Source organism: Mustela nivalis (genome assembly GCF_964662115.1).
Source record: "Mustela nivalis genome assembly, chromosome: 1".
Taxonomy (NCBI): domain Eukaryota; kingdom Metazoa; phylum Chordata; class Mammalia; order Carnivora; family Mustelidae; genus Mustela; species Mustela nivalis.
The window spans coordinates 203519547-203536185 of record NC_139020.1 but is presented as its reverse complement, the minus strand read 5'-3'; the positions used below and the strand labels follow the sequence as shown (position 1 = coordinate 203536185).

General features: G+C 47.5%; 1 protein-coding gene across 10 annotated transcripts in view; it reads right to left on the bottom strand.

Annotated features, from left to right (window-relative positions):
- Window positions 1–16639, bottom strand: part of EPS15L1 (epidermal growth factor receptor pathway substrate 15 like 1) — a 95138-nt gene that overhangs the window by 61571 nt on the left and 16928 nt on the right. For 9 of the 10 annotated variants that reach the window (XR_014305131.1, XM_082708503.1, XM_082708509.1 and 6 more), the window contains 6 exons: window positions 9502–9543; window positions 9221–9310; window positions 8721–8768; window positions 6556–6651; window positions 5815–5877; window positions 3661–3786 (listed from right to left, as the gene is read on the bottom strand). Coding sequence is in view for 9 of the 10 variants with exons in the window: in XM_082708503.1 (XP_082564629.1) it covers window positions 3661–3786; window positions 5815–5877; window positions 6556–6651; window positions 8721–8768; window positions 9221–9310; window positions 9502–9543 (465 nt within the window). In the remaining variant the exon portion in view is untranslated. Of the gene's footprint in view, window positions 1–3660; window positions 3787–5814; window positions 5878–6555; window positions 6652–8720; window positions 8769–9220; window positions 9311–9501; window positions 9544–9725; window positions 10731–16639 lie in introns of those variants that run through there. The other variant, XM_082708506.1, reaches the window with a different exon arrangement.

The following is a 16639-nucleotide window of genomic DNA, read 5'->3' as shown; positions in this document are numbered from 1 at the left end:
GATCCTTTTTGTTATATCATGTTTGTTTTCTCTAACAAATGATCATAATTATAACCCTGTCCACCTTGGTTTTTTATCACCTTACAAGGAATTCTCAGATAGAAAACGTGTTTTGGTTCTGGCACAGGTGTGGCTCTGAACACAAGCCCCCCCACCGCCATTCACACTGTGCAGGGCCATGGGCATGTATTCACTACTGATGGATGGGGAGGCAGGTGTTTCCAAGTATGCTTCGCCCACCTAGCACCCTGAAGATGAGGCAGACAGGTACAGATTCCTCTACTGGGTCAAAGGCCAGGTGCCAGATTTTTCTAAAGCACAATCAAAGCACTAGCTTCCCTGACCCATGTCAGCCCCACCCCGAACCAGCAGGCCTGCCTGACTTTGACAACACTGGGCATGGTGCCAGTGCCCAGAGGTAAGCAGACACCTTGGCATCCAAACGTGGTGCTTCATGTGCTGGTCCCTTCTCAGTCAATTGTGAGCGACATCAGCCCAGGGACATCTCTCATGTGTAGGTCCTTCTCCCCAGCCCTGCTGCTGTCCTTGACTTGGGCCTCTTTGGTACTCCACAAAGGCCACAGCCTTCAGCTGGCCTCTTTGCCTCTAATTCTTTCCCCAGGGTTACTATGGGGACTGTTCTAGAATACAGTCTGTGTCTGTCCCCTAGATTGGCATATGGACCCCCTGTGCCCTACACAGGTCCCTGCACTGCAGCCCAGCTTCCAGGAACCCCACCTTGATCTTTAGGGAGCCCAAGATGTTGATAGTCCCTTCAAGCCCAGAGATGCCCTTGCAGAGGCATTTTGCATCAGGCTGAGTGCTTTATGTGTCCGGTTTCACTTTAGGAAGCAGAAGTTCACAAAGAATAATTTTTCCAGGAGCGCTTGGGTGGCTCAGGGGGTTAAGCCTCTGCCTTCAACTCGGGTCATGATCTCAGGGTCCTGGGATCGAGCCCCGCATTGGGCTCTCTGCTTAGTGGGGAGCCTGCTTCCCCCCACCCTCTGCTGCGTCTCTACCTACTTGTGATCTCTGTGTTAAATAAATAAATAAAATAAATAAATAAAATCTTAAAGGAAAAAAAAGAAAAATAAATTAAATAAATAAATAAAATCTTAAGGGAAAAAAAAAAGAATAAGTTTTCCAAAGCTATGGTACTTGCTCAGGGAACTAGAACTAGAATAAGACTTCCTGGCTCCATGCCTCTCCCTGCCCAGGGCCTCTCTACCTCAGCACCACTGACATTCGGGACCACATCACCCTGTGGTGGGGCTGACCTGGGCACCGCGCGGTGCTGAGCAGCGTCCCCGGCCTCCACCTGATGCCAACAACATCCAGCCCAGGTGGGACAACAGAACTGTCTCCAGATGCTGCTCAACATGCGTGGGGGAGGAAGGACCTGGTAAGATTACTGGCCCTCCCCAGCAGCCTCTGCTCACGCTGTCATGCGTCTGGCCTTCTCATGCCATCGTTAGCCACCATCTCTTCACTCTGGAGGACACAGCCCTGAAGTGGCTACGCTAGGAAGCCTTCCGTGCCTGCCCTCTACCCTTCTGCTCTGGCACATCAGGCACCTCCCCTCTGCCACTGCCCTTACCGGGCAGAATCACAATTATCAGGGAGGCAATGGGCAGCAGGGGGTCACCAGGGAAAAGTGAAGGCTCTGGGAACCACCTAGGCTCTCATTCCCCTCACCATGAAACCCTGAGAGGCTTACTGGCCACCCTGAAGGCCCCCTTTTCCTCATCTAGAACACAGAAGGGACGCCGTCCACAACAAGGTGGTTGCAAGTCCTGAAGGACTTCATTCATGCAAAGTGCTATAATGGGGCTTGGCATATAGTAAGCCCCTGATAAATAAATACAACCATCTTAACCATTATCGATTTCCTTGACCTCCTAACTCTAATTGCATCCCCATTCTCGTAGTGCTCAGCACAAGGCCTGGCCCCGAGCAGACTCCAAACTTCCTGAACGACTAAATGAACAGTTGGCGCAAGAAGCACAGATGGACGAGCACCAGCACAGCGGCCTGGGCGCGCAAGCGCACTGATGTGCACATCAGGGACAGACGGCTGCGCGGATGGACGGGTGCATGGTTACGAACGCATGTGTGCGCGGATATGGCGAAGTGCACGGATGGGTACATGTGTACATGCTGGAATGGGTGCACATAAGGCTGATGTGTGTGGAAAAGGAAGGAAGGAGAGCGCAGCAGATGAGAAGTGACCCGTGTGCCACAAGACCTGGAGCCCAGGCAGATCTACAGAATGCACCTCTCTCAGCCACACTCCCTTTCTAAGGAAGCCCACTCCACCTCTGCCAGTCTCTCTGCTGCACCCGTGATCTGGCTTCAGAACAGGATTATATCCAGGTGTCAGGGATTCTTCAAGGACTGCCAAATAAATGCACACAATGGACAAGACAGGGTGGCCCCATCCTGCTGCAGTTAAAACTCATGCCTTGTAAAGACGCTCGGTCCCCATCACAGAGCTCCGCCTACACCATGCCACAGCCAAGAGGGAACAAAGCAGTCTGAAAGATTCCCCTTTCTTAGTGGCCTTCTTTCCAAAAACAAAGTATTAAGATGGACTCTACCTGGGTCCTATCAAATGGGCCAGTGTCCACAAAAGTCACACTCAAACGGAAACCTTATTAGGTGAATCCAAGGGACAGGAATTTGCATCTTTCCCAGAAAGTTTTACTCAGTGTCATGACCTAGACCCACAGTTGTTGCCTGGGGCATCAGGGACTATGCTCAGTCCCCTGCTCTGGGTCTGTGCCTGCCACGTCGCCGTGATCCAGTCCGGAGAGACGACAACATCCATCCCTTCTCCGTATAGAGCAGGGAACTCAGTACCGACAGCCTTGTGGAACTGAGCTCTGTGCACAGAGCAAACCCATGGGACCACGATGCAAACCTCACTGGAGGGAAGACAGTCTGGCATAGAAAGCTGCATCTGAAAAACTTGGATTTAATAGGAACAAAAGTAAAAGCTTTTTCTTAAGAGAATGCACAAATTTTTCTCTAAACCTGCAGCAAAATTTAAAGTACCTTTATCTTAAGCTCACAGACAGAGAAGAAGTAATTAAAAATAGAAAAGAGAGGCGCCTGGGTGGCACAGTCGGTTGAGCATCCAACTCTCAGTGTCGTCTCAGGTCTGACTGAGCCCCGTGTTGGGCTCTACGCTTGGTGCAGAGTCCATCTGAGAGTCTCTCTCCCCCCTCTCTGTCCTTCCCGCTCATACTCTCTCTCTAAAATAAATAAATCTTTAAAAAAAAAAATAGAGAAGAAGCAAAGAGTTCTAGACATACACTCCCATACTTCTCCCAGAAGCACACGGAGCGGTGAAATTCCCAGATCTGGGTTCAAATCTCGCCTCTGCCCATCTCTGGTCCCTGGGCAGCAAGTTCATTCAGAGGCTGCCTCCCTAGGCATGCAAAAGACCCACCAGCATCTTCCCACAGGCTGGGGAGCATCTGTGAGCCACATCCATGAGGCCCTAAGCCAACGTGACCATAGCAAATTCTCCATGCACACTGGCTCTTACAAAAGCCCCAATGGTCATAGCCATGAGTAAAGCCTCATAAGTGTGTGTGGGGAGCAAGCATGGGGTGGACAGAAGTCAGCAGCAGTGCAGGACGTGGGAGAACCACTTACCCGGCCCAGGACATCAAGAGGCAGCTTTGAGTTCATAAGGACTGGCTTGACTTTGTCTCCAGAGAGCAAACCATTGATGGGTAAGAGGCTTTCAAAAATTCCATCGAATTTTGCCTTTTCTTCCACCTAGTTGGAAAGAATAGCCTGAGTTAGTAAAAAAAAAAAGTGCATCTGGGGGAGAATCCAAAATGAGCTCTGGCCCGAAGCTGAATGAAAACAGGCAAGGACCAGCTACCGGCCTCACCTAAAAGCACAGGAGGCCTTACAGCAGTTTCAAAGTGAACATCTGCCCTGAAGGAAAGAGCTCCCTAGCAACTATGAATCTGGTGGCCAAGGTCAATGGGGAGACAGGACCTGGCCGTGGGCCTCGCTCGCCACCACAGGAGCTGCCTAGGAGACAAAGATCGCCCCTACCCACTCCTAGGAACTCGCTAGGACGGGAGAGATGAAAGTGAAGATGGGTTTTCGTTCTTTAAGACAACTAAATCTGGATATCAACCTACAAAACTAAAAGAGCTAAAGAATCAAAGAAAAAAATAAACCAAAACTTAAGCAACCAATTATCAAAATCAACTTTAAGTACTGGAAGTCCTCTCAGAGTACAAAACTAAATTCTAAAAGCTCCTCATGGACAGAGAGGTCTGAACAGGACGTACAGCGCAGAGCGGCAGCTGCTGCCGCTGTGAAATAGGAAACGCGGGCAGTGTGTCCCAGGCGCCGTCGGTGAGGCTGGTCTGGGCAGGGCCAGTCTGCTCTCCTCCGGAAATGAAACCCCCCAGTGACTAGAGCCGGTGGGGGGGAGGGGCGCCAGACCCCTCACCACCCGCTCTACCCAAGAGCTGGAGCCACAGGGAGCACTAAGAAACCCTCACAAGCATCTGTAGACAGAATGGATAACCAAAATGTGGTGCCTTCACACACTGGAATATTCCTCAGCCTCAAAACAGGAGCTTCTGACCCAGGCGACAACATGGATGAAGCCTGAGGACATTATGCTGATTGAAAGAAGCCAGTCACCACAGGACAGGTACTGTATCACTCCACTTCTATGAGGTCCCTAGAGGATTCACATTCTCAGAGATGGAAGGAGACTGGTGGGTGCCAGGGACTGGGGCGGGGAGGAGGGAGTTGTGCTTAATGGGGACAGAGTCTCAATTTGGAGTGAAAAGAAAGTTCTAGAGACCCCTGGTGGAGACAGCTGCACAACAGTGCAAACATACCTAATGGTACTGGACTATACACTTAAAAATGGTCAAGATGGTGGGGGCACCCGGGTGGCCCAGTCAGTTGAGCATCTGACTCTTGGTTTCAACTCAGGTCATGACCTCAGGGTTGTGGGATTAAGCCCTATACCGGGCTCCCTGCTCAGCATGGTGTCTACTTGAGATTCTCTCTCTCCCTCTCCCTGCCCTTCCCTTCCACGTGCACACGTCTTATGCACGTGCATGAGTGTGTTCTCTCTAAAATAAATAAATCTCTAAAAAAAAAAAAGGCCAAGATGGTGAACTTCATATCACATATACTCTACCACAATTACAAAGAAAACAAAACAGAAAGGCGAGCACACACAGACACTGCCCCAAGGCGATGGAAGCACAGCACACACACTTCCTTTAGGACTAACTCTGTACCTCTTAGAGGTCACCACTCCTATCTGTCTTTGCTGCTTCTAGAAAGACTTGGGACATGGAGACCATCCCCCCAGGGACTGAGAGAAGCTTTCCAAAAAGCAATGAGAGCATCCGAAAGGGATAATAACACAGAAAATGGCTAGAAAGAAAAACTGGGAGTTACAAAGACATCTTGGAGGCTTTCATACTTGCAAGTTCTCTCAACTGGCCCTTCCATCCTGATTAACGAACCTAGACAGCAAAAACCACAGACTGTGACCCAGAAGTGCTAACTGTAACTGTAACTGTAAAATTTTAAGACTCCATCACCTGAAACTCTAACTGCCTTAGCAGGGCAACACCCAAAAAAGGTCACAGCTATTTCAGAAGATTTTAATCTGAAAGAGTGTCCTGCCTAAATTCTGTGGCAAACTCACTCTGAAACAGAACAGATACAATCGTCTCATGCCATGTTTTGAACACCATAAATGGCTAAAACAACTGCACGTGAAGGACAGCTGAAAGACGCCGCCGGGCCACTTACCCTCACAGCCCAATGGGCCTCCGCAGAGGGTGGTGTGACCATCAGAGGGCTGCTGGTGTCGTGCTGTAAAGGAAGAGAAACACTCCACTGTGGCTGGCAAGGAATTCAACTACGGAGGACACGTTTGTGTAAAGGACACACATTTCAAAGTGCTTTCAGAATGGGGAAAGACCTCAAAAAGTCAAACACAGAATTACTATATGCCCCAGCAATTTCACTCCAAAGTACGGACCCAAGAGAACTGAAAACAGGCACGCAAACAAAATCCCAAAACATGAATCATCATGTCCACCAGCAGAGGAAGGGACAGACCATAAAATGCGGTCCGACTCAGTGAACAGGAACCAAGCATGACACCCACTATGGAGCACTGCAGAGAAGAAAGCAGGCGATCCATGATTCCGTAAAGTGCCCACAACAGGCAAATCCATTCAGACAGAAAGATGAATGGTTGTCGGGGGCTGGGAGGCAGGGATCCCCTGAGGGATTACTTAGCAGGTAAAGGGCTTCCTTTTGGGGTGATGAAAACGCTCTGGAACTAGAGGGAGGGGCCGGTTGTTTAAAAAAAAACAAAAACAAAAAACACGGTGACTGTACTAAATGTCAGGAAGTTGTTCACTTTCAAATGGTGAGTTTTAGGTTATATGAATTCCACCTCAATTAAAAAAGAGAGAGAGAAAATGCACAGATGGACAGATGACATCAGACAAGCACAAAGAACAGAAGGATTCTGACACTTACGAATTTAGGTGGCGGCATGTTCAAACTCAGATTGCTCAAGGTAACTTCGTGGCCACTCTGTGCACAGGCCACTAGTCTCAGTGCAACATAGAAACCCTGCAAATCCAAAAAGGAGGGAGGGGTAAACTCTTGCCGGCTGGTGATGACAGGGAGAGCTGTCTGCAGCCGCAGGCTTTGGGACACAGGGATTTCACATCACTGCAACAATGAAGACTCAATGTGCGAAAGTCACTGAGAGTGTTGAGTTAAACACATCTCCCCCTGGGAGTACTGATTCCAAGAATATGCCAAGGGGACTCAGTCCACTGCACTCTGGACACTACCAAATTTCAAATAAATGTATTTTTTTTTACCTTTATTATTTTTTTTAAGATTTTATTTATTTATTTTACCTTTATTATTTTTTAAGTAAGCTTTATGTCCAACATGGGGCTTGAACTCATGACCCTAAGAACAAGAGCCACATGCTCTACCAACTGACCCAGCCAGGAGGCCCCCAAATAAATGTATTTTAAGCATCAAATGAGCTCCCGATATTTAGGAAAATGCTGGATTAGATAAGTAGCAGACTGGAGTTTAAGATTTTAATAAATGATGATTCAGATATGTACTGACTTTTTAAAAAATGGTTTGAAAAAGACATAGTTGTTTGGGAACCAATACAATTCACTGTGCTCCCCTTAGCCTTGCTGAAGACAGCCTCTCCCACTTGCCCCCCCACCCCCATGGTCTGATGTGGATCTCACCTCCCACGCTGCCAGGACAAGGGACCTGAACTAGGCCATAAGGGGCCTTTGTGCCTCTCACCCTCCTCTTAACCCAGAGCCAGCCATGCCACAGGCTTAGTGGACTCACAAAGCATCATCTAATTTTCTTAATTGATCAAATAGCCTGAGAACATGAACTGTTTTAAAGCTATAAACACAATTACAGCTTAAAAACATCTTCAAAGAGACAAGCGCTGGATCAGCCTTTCTCAGACAGATGTCCAAATGCCCGGGGTGGGGGCTGTAAGAAAGTTTCACAGAAAAGGGGATGTAAGAAAGTTTCTGGGAACTGCATTAGGCCAAGTTAACAGATTTCTCGTCCGCAAGGATCCTCAGAATCTTTCAACATGCAGACATAAAGTGCGAACCTCAACGAAGGGAGTTAGAGTTGATATTGTTTTCCCAATGGATCAGATCATGGACAGTGGAACACCAGGAATGACATCTCTTGGGACACAGTTTGGGGAAAAACTGAACATAATTAAAACACAACCGTTTGGGACGCCTGGGTGGCTCAGTTGGTTAAGCAGCTGCCTTTGGCTCAGGTCATAATCCCAGCGTCCTGGGATCGAGTCCCACATCGGGCTCCTTGCTCAGCAGGGAGCCTGCTTCTCCCTCTGCCTCTGCCTGCCATTCTGTCTGCCTGTGCTCGCTCTCTCCCCCTCTCTCTCTGGTAAATAAAATAAAAAATCTTTAAAAAAAAAAAAACACAACCGTTTAAAATCATTTGTAAGTACTATAAATTTCCATTTACAGAACATTCTCAAAATGACAAAATCATGCTGGAGAAGGAACCAGTGGGTTGCCAGGGGTTAGGGTGTGACTGCTGCGGGACAACACAAGATTGTTCTGGGGGCCAGGCAGTCCTGTGTCCTGACGATGGTGGTCATTACATGAATCTGTGCACGTGATAAAATTACACAGAATTATACACACCAAAACCCCCACAAAAAAGTCCATGTAAAACTGGCCAGCCCAGAGTAAGGTCTCCAGGTTAGCACTGTGCGAGCCTCTGAGCAACATGCTACGGTGACATAAGCTGCTCTTGCTTTGGGAAACTGAGAAAGGATACGCCGGAACTCTCTGAACTATTTTTGCAACTTCCATGAGTTTTAAGTTATTTCAAAATAGATCAGTCTGAAAACATTTTCATCACTTTTAAGCACGCAAATTTTGAAAAAAAGATACGCTAACCATGAAAGATGGCTCCCAAGTGTTCAGAAGACCCGTATTTCAAAACAAAACCTTCCCATGTTAATAGTCTGATGGCTGCGCTCAGGTCTAGTAATACTTGTCCACGGCAATGACAAGGAAGGACGTGCAGAGGTCACCCTGCCTGCGGGGCTCTGGCCCAAGCCCCTCCACTTGCTCTGTGTGTGTGTGTGTGTGTTTATATACCTGTTTGTCCAAGAACCCTTTACCTTCTGGGTCGGCCAAGTCCCATATCTGTGGAAACATAAAAATGTTCATGAGTGCAACTGCCCATCACTGTCCATCTATTCACAGAACAGGAGCCGCCACAACTGCGTGCGGGCCTTACGTGTCAGCTGGAGTGGGCATTCCTGAGCTGTGGGTGAGGAAGCAAGTCTGGACCAGCTGAATGACCTGCCCCTCCCCCTGCCCCCATGGGCACACAGCTGGTCAGCGGCAGAGCCTAGAGAATACCCAGGTCTACTCGGCTCCGAAGCCATAAGCTGTCAAGATCCCAAAGGCACTCAGGCCTCCTGTCTGCTGCCCAAGCCAGAAGTGGAATAGCCACCGGTTATAGCCTGAGAGGCTCACAATGCCCAGCCCACTCCTTAGGAGGCATGTCCCCTGGAAGAGGGATCCGGCCTTCACCTTCCGGGACAGCACAGAAGGCAGTCTCAGAAGAGAGGTCATTATCCATTTTCACGTACCTTCCCAAGAATAATGTCTGAGAGCCCAGACTTCTTTAGAAAAAGCGCAGCTTCGCTCGCCCCAACTCGCCCTGTGTATGCCGGGTCTACCTAGAATGGGGGAAGAACTCTTGAGACAAGCCCTCAGCAAACCACACAACAGATAAAGCAGCACATACCGCACTGGTTATTGGCTATTAACTTGGAGGACGGAAAGGGACTAAACTGAGCTTCTACTCAGGTTTGTGTCTGCTGAGACAGACCCTCTCGAATTCAATCAAAAAGACACCAGTGAAACTTACCTGCTTATAATAGGATTCATATAATGGATTTCCAGTGGGAATCTGTAAACAAAACCACAGACACTGGTCAAAAGTAGACACACCCCACCCTAAAGAAAAAAAAATCATCCCCTCCAAGTGCTGTTACCAAAATGTACAATAGGGAAAACTGAAATGTGTGCACTTTAAACGTCCTCTCTTCACAGACTGCCGCTTGCTGTTAGACACAGATCTCACATACTTACTCAGTCTGGGAAGGAGAAGTGCGAATGCTCTTTCGCAAGGTCTCATTCCTACACACACAACTTGGTACTCAGAAAGCAGCAGCAGCCAAGCTGACTTCCATTCACCGAATGAGGGGATTTCAATGTACCCAGGAGCTCAGAGGGAAAAGAAACCTCTCTTGAGACTGCTCTCTGGTTCCAGAATCTGAACAGAAGTTTCTGCATGTCATCACAAAATCGGCAGACAGGCAAGCTTCAGACTGGTTTCCCTGCCCCAGATCTCATCCCCACCCATCCTGTGCTCCACCAGTCACCAAGGGATGCACACTGACTGGCCCCTGCAGGGAGAGAGCTGGCCAGTGACCACTCCTACTGTGGCAGGCAGGAAGTTCAAAGTCCTCAGCCCAGCACAGAAGACACTCCACATTCCAGCCATCAGATCCAAGACATCACTGTTCAAAGAAGGTAAATGCCTGCTCTCAGGTCACGTGGCTCACTGAAGCCATGTCTGCAGCTGGCCTGGTTGGCGGCCAAGCCCTCACACTTTGCACCCTGTCCTACAGCCTCTCTTCCCGACCTCAGCGAGCCAGCCCCCAAGGGAGGTGTCAGCTGGGAAAGGAGTAAGCAGCCACTGAACTGTCAGCTCTACAGGCTTACACATGCTGTTTTGCCACGTGAAGGGAAACAGCAGTCCACACACCTGCCACTGACTTAGTGAGCAAAGTGAAGAACACACAATTACGCTTCATCATACAGAAGAACGGGCATGGGAACCACTAAAGACAAGGACAGGGAAGGCAAGGACCGAATGAGAGGTGGAGTACCGTGTCTATTTTAAAAGTCTTTGAATGCTGTCTTGTGATTTTTCATAATGAATAAAACTGGCAGAGGTGGGTTCCTTCCAGTTACAATCTACTGGATTGGAACCAGCCCAACACTTGCATACTGCGGTGGCACAAAGAGACTCGCTTCAGGTTAAAAATAATGCCGAGATTACGGTCAGCTTCTCTGGGGGATGCCAACACCTGCGAGCATATAAAGAAGCGAAAGTACAGAGAACGCCACCAAGACAGAATGAAAACAGAAGGAAAAGAGCATGAAGACCTGAAAGGGGAGAGAGGAAAGTCAAAACAAAAAGAAAGGGGGAGATCTTGAAAAAGAGAAAACTAAACACAGAGCAGCATGAAAAGGAAAGCAAGACTGGGCGACAAGGAGCCATTGCTTGAGAAAGGAAAGGGGACAACACCCAGGAGAAGGATCGAGAGGTAAATACACAGCTACCGTGCCTCCCTGGCTGGCTGCTTCCTCCTGCCTGGCGTGCTGGCCCAACAACAGTCACTGGGGGGGTCTGCCACTCTCAGCTCCTTCAGACCTTAGATCACAGTGCCCACCATGACACATCGCGTGACCTCCTGGGTTTAAAGCTCTGGCATGCTTCCAAAGCACATCTCCTCAAAGGAGTAAGGCGGACAGAGGAAGCAAAGTCAGGCTAGGCTGTTTGTCAAGGTGACGGTGCCGGGTCCAGACAGCACATGGCCTACCACTGGCTCACAGGAATGGAATGCAAGCCCCAGAGGCCTCCACCCTGATGGCAAAGGTCCCCTTCCCACCAACAATCAGAGAGGCTCGGGTCTGAAATACACTTTCAGTGGGATTTTTTTTTTTTTTTTAAAGATCTCAGGATAGCCAAGAAAAGGGGTTTCTAGCCTACAGTAATTCCAGTGGGAAAAAAAGGGTATTTGGGGCATACAGAGTTAACAACTGTTTCGAACTTCCCAAATGCTTCTGAGCTATTAGATCCACGATCAAGAAAAACAAGATTCAATAACCTGGAAAAGCCTCGGAAGCACCAGACCCAAAACTCCAACAGTCTAAGAAGGATTCATCCCCCAATGGCCTATGGCCAGCTTTCAATCCCACATGAGCCACAAGTGAGGAAAAACCACAAGAGTGTGCTTCCACTCTTCCTCTCTCCGGGAATCACTATAGTTAGGCTGGGACAATGACCGCAGTTAGAAGCTTCAATGTCATTACTCATACCTCAGTTACTGCAAAAGCAGAAGGGGGGAAAGGGGAAAACACCAGATCTAGCTGGCACTTCCCCTCCCCACTCCACCTCATCCCAGGGATGGTGGAATCACGTCTGCAAGCTGCCTGATATGCCACTGAGATGCACCTGAAGACACCTGCTGCCAACTAACACCATGAATCCCCCAATGACCGGCCACCTATATGGTCAGCCCCTGGGCAGAGACCTCCGTCACAACCGGCTCGCCAGTGCCGGCAGCGGCTCCCAGAGGGAGTGATACAGCTGCGGAGACAGAGCACGCTGAGAGCGGACACCAGAGCTCTTCCTCTCTGTCTGATCCCAAAGAGAACCCAAGGCCAAGCCTGCGGCACAGGCAGAAAGGGAATGGGCCAGGAGATGAGGCTTTCAGTGTAAGAAAGCTGCAGAAAGTAAGAGGCTGCAGAGAATGGGGTGAGGTCTTTGAAAATGGAAGGACAAACCAGCCCGGGATGGAGACATCCTTCGCCAACCCACTCTGCCAAGGGGCCACCTTCAACTTGCAGTGACTGAATTACTGTGCGGTTCAATCATCACTTTCAGTGTGACCATTCAGTTGCTCGTCAGAGCTTAAAATACTCAGAGATAACATGGAAAGTTCCTGTCGCCTCTTTGATCTGTCCTCCAGCCTCCATGCAATTTACAAGCAGGGGTGACAGGGAAGGGGAGCATACCAAGGACAAGCTGACACCCTTTTGTGGAGAGGGCTTTAAAACACCACAGTTCGTGTGAACACATGCAATTTTAATGCTGGAGAAAAGCAGCTTGAGATGAAGAACACAGTGGAACTACTTTGGAGGGGAAATCCTCTGAAGATTGGGGTTCTAGCCACTCCAAAACCTCTAGGATTGAGCCCATCCAGCTCTGATCCCCGCTTTTGTCCAAAGGCAGGACCCTTCCTAAATCTTTATGCCTAGAACCAGGAGAATTCCCAGTCTTCCGGGAAAGGCTGTGTCTTTTCCTTTGTGCCAGACAAAGCAATGACTGCCAGCCTTGCTCATTTCAAAAATGGCATTTCTTTAAAGCAAACCAGTTTTTAAGACTTTTGGAAAAAAGTTTAATCCGTTGCTCTGATAAACAGAGGATCACATTCACGGAGCACTCCCGGTTTCCTATCCAGTACCTCATTTAACGCTCCAACAACAGTACAGCACAGGTATACAGACGTTAGTCCCAGACTGCAGGTGCTCAGACTGGGGTACCATACACATGGCCACAGAGCCAGTGAGTGACAAAGCAGAGGAGCACCCAGATTATGCGGCCCTATCTTACTCTGCACGCTGCAAAAACAGCCCAGGCATGACAGAGCTGGGCACTGGGCCCCAGCACAGGCTCCCATGCATGGTAGCCTTGGGAAAATACACGCCCGTGATTACGTGCTGATGCATTTTATTCAACCCAAGAGGTCAGACTGCAACACTCAATTCAAGTATATAAAATGACTTAAAAACCAGTGCAGCCTGTCATTTCCCCCAGGAAGCTAAGACCCCATTACGCTGTATTTTCAGCTTTTTTTTTTTTTTTTTAAGATTTTATTTATTTACTTGACAGAGAGAGAGAAAGAGACAGTGAGAGAGGGAATACAAGCAGGGGGAGCAAGAGAGGGAGAAGTAGGCCTCCTGCTAAGCAGGGAGCCTGATGCGGGGTTCGATCCCAGAATCACGACACAAGCCAAAGTGAGATGCTTAACGACTGTGCCACCCAGGCACCCTTCCTTTTTTATTTTTTTTAAATGCACTGTAGTCAGCACACAGTGTCATATTAGTATCAGATGTACCATATAGTGATTCTACACTTCCATATATTACTCAGTGCTCATCAAGATAACTGTATTGTTTAATCCCCACTGCCTGTTTTCCCCACCCCCCACCCACCTCCCCTCTGGTAACCATCTGTTTGTTCTCTGTAGTTGAGTCTGTTTTTTTGTTTGTCTCTTTTTTCCTTTGTTTGTTTGTTCTATTTCTTAAATTCCACATTCGAATGAAATCATGTGGTATTGGTCTTTCTCTGACTGAGAGAGACTATTTCGCTTAGCATAATATCCTCTAGCTCCATCCATGTCAATGCAAAAGGCAAGATTTCACTCTTCCTTATGGCTGAGCAATATTCCATTGTATATATACCCTTTCTCTTCTTTATCCATTCATCTACCGACAGACTAGGCTGTTTCCATAGTCTGACTTGTGTATTAAGGCGGCAATGAACATAGGGGTGCATATATCCCTTCAAGTTAGTGTTTTTGATCTCTTTGGGTAAACAGTGTGATTACTAGATTGCAGGGTAGTTCTACTTTAAATTTTTTGAGGAACCTCAATAACTGTTTTCCAGAATGGCTGCGCCAGTTTGCATTCCCACCAACAGTGTACAAGGGCTCCACTTTCTCCACATCCTCACCCACACTTGTTGTTTCTTGTGTTTTTTATTTTAGCCATTCTGATGGGTGCAACGAGATAATCTGATTGAGGTTTTGATTTGCATTTCCCCAATGCAGAGTGCAGTTGGAAGAACAAATATTGCCAAAATATCCCCACCACTCCCAAGCAATCTCCACATTTCAGGCAATCCCTATCAAAATACCAATAGTATTCTTCACAGAACTAAAACAAACAATCCTACAATTTGTATGGAACCACAAAGACCCTGAATAGCCAAAGCAATCTTGAAAAAGAAAAAAAAAAAAAAAAACTGGAGGTATCACAACTTGAGACTTAAGGTATATTACAAAACTGTAGCAATCAGAACAGTATGATGCTGGCATAAAAGACATCATGTGTACACAGATCAATGGAAACAGAACAGAAAGTCCAGAAATAAACCCACAATTTTATGGTCAATTAATCTTTGACCAAGCAGGAAAGAATATTCAATAGGGAATAGACATTATCTTTAACAAAAGGTGCTGGGAAAACTGGACAGCAACACGCAGAAATGAAATTGGACCACTTTCTTACACCCTACACAAAAAAAAACTCAAAATGGATTGAGGACCTAAATGTGAGACCTAAAACCATAAAGATCACATAAGAGAGCACAGGCAGTAATTTCTCTGACACTGGTCATAGCAGCAGCATCCTTCTAGACAGGTCTCCTGAGGCAAGGGAAACAAAAGCAAAAATAACCTATTCAGACTCCATCAAAATAAAAGGCTTCTGGGGTGCCTGGGTGGCTCAGTCTGTTAAGCGTCTGCCTTCGGCTCAGGTCATGATGCCAGGGTCCTGGGATGGAGCCCCACATTGGGCTCTCTGCTCAGCAGGGAGTTTGCTTCTCCCTCTCCCTCTGCCTGCTTCTCCCCCTACTTGTGCTCGCGCTCTTTCTCTCACTCTTAAATAAATAAAATCTTTTAAAAAGGGACACCTGGGTGGCTCAGTTGGTTAAGCTGATGTCAGGGTCCTGGGATCGAGTCCCACATCAGGCTCCTTGCTCAGGGGGGAGCCTACTTCTCTCTCTGCCTCTGCCTGCCACTCTACCTGCTGGTGCGCTCTCTCTCTCTGACAAATAAATAAAATCTTTAAAAAAAAAATTTAAATCTTAAAAAAATAAAGATAATGAATAAAGGATCTTTGAAAACAAATAAAAGGCTTTTTGATGGCAAAGGAAAAAAACCAACAAAACTAGAAGACAACCCACTGAATGAGAAAAGATATTTGCAAATGACATATCTGATAAAGGGTTAGTATCCAAAATATATAAATAACTTATACAACTCAACACCAAAGAACTAAATAATCCAATTAAAAAATGGGCAGAAGACATGAACAGACATTTCTCCAAAGAAGACATCCAGATGGCCAACAGACACATGAAAAGATGCTCAACATCACTCATCATCAGGGGAATGCAAATGGTGTATTTTTCAATTAAGTTGCCAAGTTTTACAGGAATTAGGCAGGTAACACTCAAAGACATCCTGGTCTGAGTTTCTACTTGGAAAACCAGGTGCTGATATAAACTTGCAGCCCACGGGGCACCTGGCTGGCTCAGTCACGAGAGTGTGCAACTCTTGACCTCAGGATCGTGACTTCAAGCCCCACACTGGGTGTAGAGATGACTTAAATAAATAAAACTTAAATAATAATAATTTAAAAAAAAAAAACAGCCCAAAGAAGTGCTCACTTAATAGTCCTTACGTTTCTGCCTTCCACTTAGCGTTGGCTGCCCCCACTGCTTGCAAAGCCATTATCTTGGCTATGTGCACAGTCATATTCTGCAGCTGAGGAAACTGGGATTTAGCTCAGCAGCGCTCAAAAACATCAGAAAACACTGGGGCCTCTCTGACCTCCCAGGAACTGACAGCTCTCTCCAAATGCCCCATCAGAGGTTTCTAAACCTGAGCTAGGGCAAACCTTGCTGAGAGAAGGAGAACAGTGACGTGAGAGAGAGCTTTTATAAAACCACAAGAAAAAAGATATCCTAATTTTAAAATGAGCAAAGCAAGGGCACCTGGCTGGCTCAGTGGGTTAAGCCTCTGCCTTCGGCTCAGGTCATGATCTCAGGGTCCTGGGATTGAGCCACGCATCGGGCTCTCTGCTCAGCTGGGAGCCTGCTTCCCACCCACCCAACCACCCCTCCTGCCCCCCCGCCCCGCCTGCCTCTCTGCAAAAAGAGGGTGCCTGGGTGGCTCAGTGGTTTAAAGCCTCTGCTCAAGTCATGATCCCAGAGTCCTGGGCTCTCTGCTCCCCGGGGAACCTGCTTCCTCCTCTCTCTGCCTGCCTCTCCGCCTACGCGTAATCTCTGTCAAATAAATAAATAAATAAAATCTTTTAAAAAAGTAAAAAATAAATGAGCAAAAAAAAATTCAGAAAGAAAAGACATAGCAACGTTGGGGGGAACGTTTAATTTCCAAATTGCAAAACATCTGCTAAACATTTGC